At 37.4% G+C, this 2,973-nt stretch overlaps 1 protein-coding gene across 1 annotated transcript in view; it reads left to right on the forward strand.

The window, feature by feature from the left end:
* LOC108542214 (vacuolar protein sorting-associated protein 13B-like) overlaps positions 1-2,634 on the forward strand; it is a 441,791-nt gene extending 439,157 nt beyond the window's left edge. Inside the window, exon 24 of the mRNA XM_017892173.1 lies at positions 2,597-2,634. Coding sequence (XP_017747662.1) covers positions 2,597-2,604 — 8 coding nt within the window. The 3' untranslated portion in view covers positions 2,605-2,634. The remainder of the gene's footprint in view (positions 1-2,596) is intronic.
* Positions 2,635-2,973: the final 339 nt, after the last annotated feature.

The raw sequence follows: 2,973 nt of genomic DNA on the forward strand, positions 1-2,973 counted from the left end.
AAAAAAAAAAAAAAAAAAAAAATCTTTTCTTTATCTTTTTTTTGGCTTGTCCTCATAACTCCTGAGAAATTATTTTTCTCTCTCTTTAGCATTGCTTCTTTATCATTCTGGGATTCCAAATTTCTATTAAATTTGCAATTCTTTGAGACCAATTATTTAGATTCATGATGGAATAGACCACAAAGAACATATTCTTATGTAACTAAGATTATATACTCAAACCTTTTATTTTATGGAAATATTTTGGTATATTGCATCTGTTAATATTTATCTGACTTTATAAGCAAAAAATATGATACAAAATTTAATAATTTTAAAATTACTCAGGATTCTCATTGTGAATGCAACCAGAATAAATATAATACAATGAGACCTTTTATTTACACCTTAAAGCCTTTTCAGTATACTGAGAAATATAAAAATGACATAAATTTGATTCAGTACACCTTGAAACATAATCTACAACTTTATAGGTAAGGGAGTTAGTTGGCACCGCATTCTAAGGGTATCTGTTTCTTTCTTTTAATTCCTAAGACCTAGGCTGATACTTACTTCAACCGACTGTTCTCTCTATCCCACTCAATCCTCCAGCCTTTTTTTGGATTTCTTTATTTTCCTAAATTTCCCGTATTTGTCCCATTCATTCAGCAAATACATATTGAGCACCTACCATGTGGCAGTCACATAGAGAATACAGATTTGAACAAGACAGATATGGTGCTTGCTCACTGATATTTTACAAACTATTGGGAAGAGTAGTGCAATAAATAGTCCTTGGTTGAATCTTATATATTACTGGCTATTGATATATTTTCCTAAGGGTTATAAAGATTAAATGAGATATACATTACTTTAAACAGTGTCTGCTAAATGCTCAGTAAAAACCATTATGGTTCTCAAAATCTACATAGGATTTCCAAATTCCATGGCCTGGTTTTCAATCTTTGCTCTTTCCCAGATACATTTTCTTTTCTTGGTCTCTTCTACTGCCATGTTCCTGGAACCCTGTATGGAACTCTGTCTCTGTAATGGGCTTGTAACTCTTCATTTCTTTTAATTCACTTATAGAATCACAAAGAAATATTAAAGAATAAAGCAGAGTTTGCTGAAGATGTCCTACCATAGGGAAGAGATGGTACTGGTGTGTCCTGTATCAAACAGTCTTTAAAGTGGCTGTTAGTCTCTTAGACATGTTTGTACATCACAATGCTTATTTGGCCCTTTTCTCTTCCTCTTTAATCTCTTGACCAAAGTAATTTGAAATTCCTCTCCTTTTATCATGCAGAGTAATTTAGTTATTTTTGCGTGCAATCCTTTTCGTGGCTTCCTTTCAATCTTAGGGTATATTTTAAAATCCTTAACGTGACGAACAAGACCCCGTATGAATTGGCCCTGCCCACTTCTCCAGTTGTATTTTCTACTGCTCCCTCTGCTGCTTGCTTTGCCCAACTCTAGCCCTAGTATCCTTTCTGTGTTCTTAGAATAAGCACAGCACTGTCCTATTACAGTGCCTTAGCATATGCTACAAACATGAATTCCTCCTTCCCAATCTATCCTCTAGGCATCTTTCTCCTCCTCCTTCGGGCTTCAGGGTATTTCATTTATCAGGTCTCTCAACTCTGTGCTGTCTTTGTACTCCAGTCATCACTTTTACAAACTATCCTAATTTTGACTATTTTTGTTCAGTATCTCATTCCCCTACTAGGGTGAAAAGAGCAGGAGCCATACCTGTCTTGTTCATTGCTCTATTCCCATTATTTAGCACAACACATGCCACAAAAGAGGAGCTCACTGTACATTCTTGGGCCACATGAAGTTTTCAAGTTATTAATGGTAAATAGTTGTTGGTTACTGTAAGGGAGGAAGAACTTAAGAAATTAAAAGGTTACCTTCTCACTTATCTTAAGATCCATAAACAACTGAAAATAATTCCTGGTCTTTACGAATTGAAAAAAAGGAAAAGATGCATTACATAGATGATTAATAGGATGAACAAAAAGTTCTCTATAGATTTGAGGCTCTGTCTTTACTGAACTTGGACTTCTAAAGTTCAAAATGAGGAACTGTTTGCTGAAATGTGTCATCTGATTTCAATTGCTGTGGAAAGGGAGAGATGATCTCTAATATAGCCAGCTCCAATCTGTGTAGGGTGTTTGGGTCAAAATCAACATCTTGAGTTTCATTAGGGAGCACTTGCAGTGAGCCTTGCAGATGTAATTTGCTACATCCAGCCAACACCTCTGAGCAGATGGATTTCTACGCTGTGCTTAACAGAGGTTTGTTTTTTCTTCTTTGAATAAATTGCCTGTGACTTTTGTAAAATATTTTGACAGAAATGGAATATTGAGATCATTTATAAATTAAAACTTTGCTGTTGTTGGATTTAGTGAGTTTTAATAGAAACTGATGTGAAAATTATTTAGCATTTATGAAAAACACAGGGGCTGCTTTTCCATGTAATTCTTGTTCACCTTAGTGGTTGATATGTATTGTTCCATTCTAGGTTTTTTAAGTCATAGTTTTATAATCATAATTACCACTTGTTCTGAAAGATGATGATGTACTGTTAAAATTCTTTTCTTGGGGACGGAGCAAGATGGCTGAATAGGAACAGCTCCAGTCTCCAACTCCCGGCGTGAGCGACACAGAAGACCGGTGATTTCTGCAGTTTCAACTGAGGTACTGGGGTCGTCTCACTGGGGAGTGCCAGACAATCGGTGCTGGTCAGCTGCTGCAGCCCGACCAGCGAGAGCTGAAGCAGGGTGAGGCATCGCCTCACCTGGGAAGCGCAAGGGGAAGGGAATCCCTTTTCCTAGCCAGGGGAACTGAGACACACAACACCTGGAAAATCGGGTAATTCCCACCCCAATACTGCACTTTAAGCAAACGGGCACACCAGGAGATTATACCCACACCTGGCCAGTAGGGTCCCACGCCCACGGAGCCTCCCTCATTGCAAGCACAGCAGTCTGC

The sequence above is a fragment of the Rhinopithecus bieti genome, unplaced genomic scaffold (assembly GCF_001698545.2).
Source record: "Rhinopithecus bieti isolate Rb0 unplaced genomic scaffold, ASM169854v2 scaffold_73, whole genome shotgun sequence".
Taxonomy (NCBI): Eukaryota; Metazoa; Chordata; class Mammalia; order Primates; family Cercopithecidae; genus Rhinopithecus; species Rhinopithecus bieti.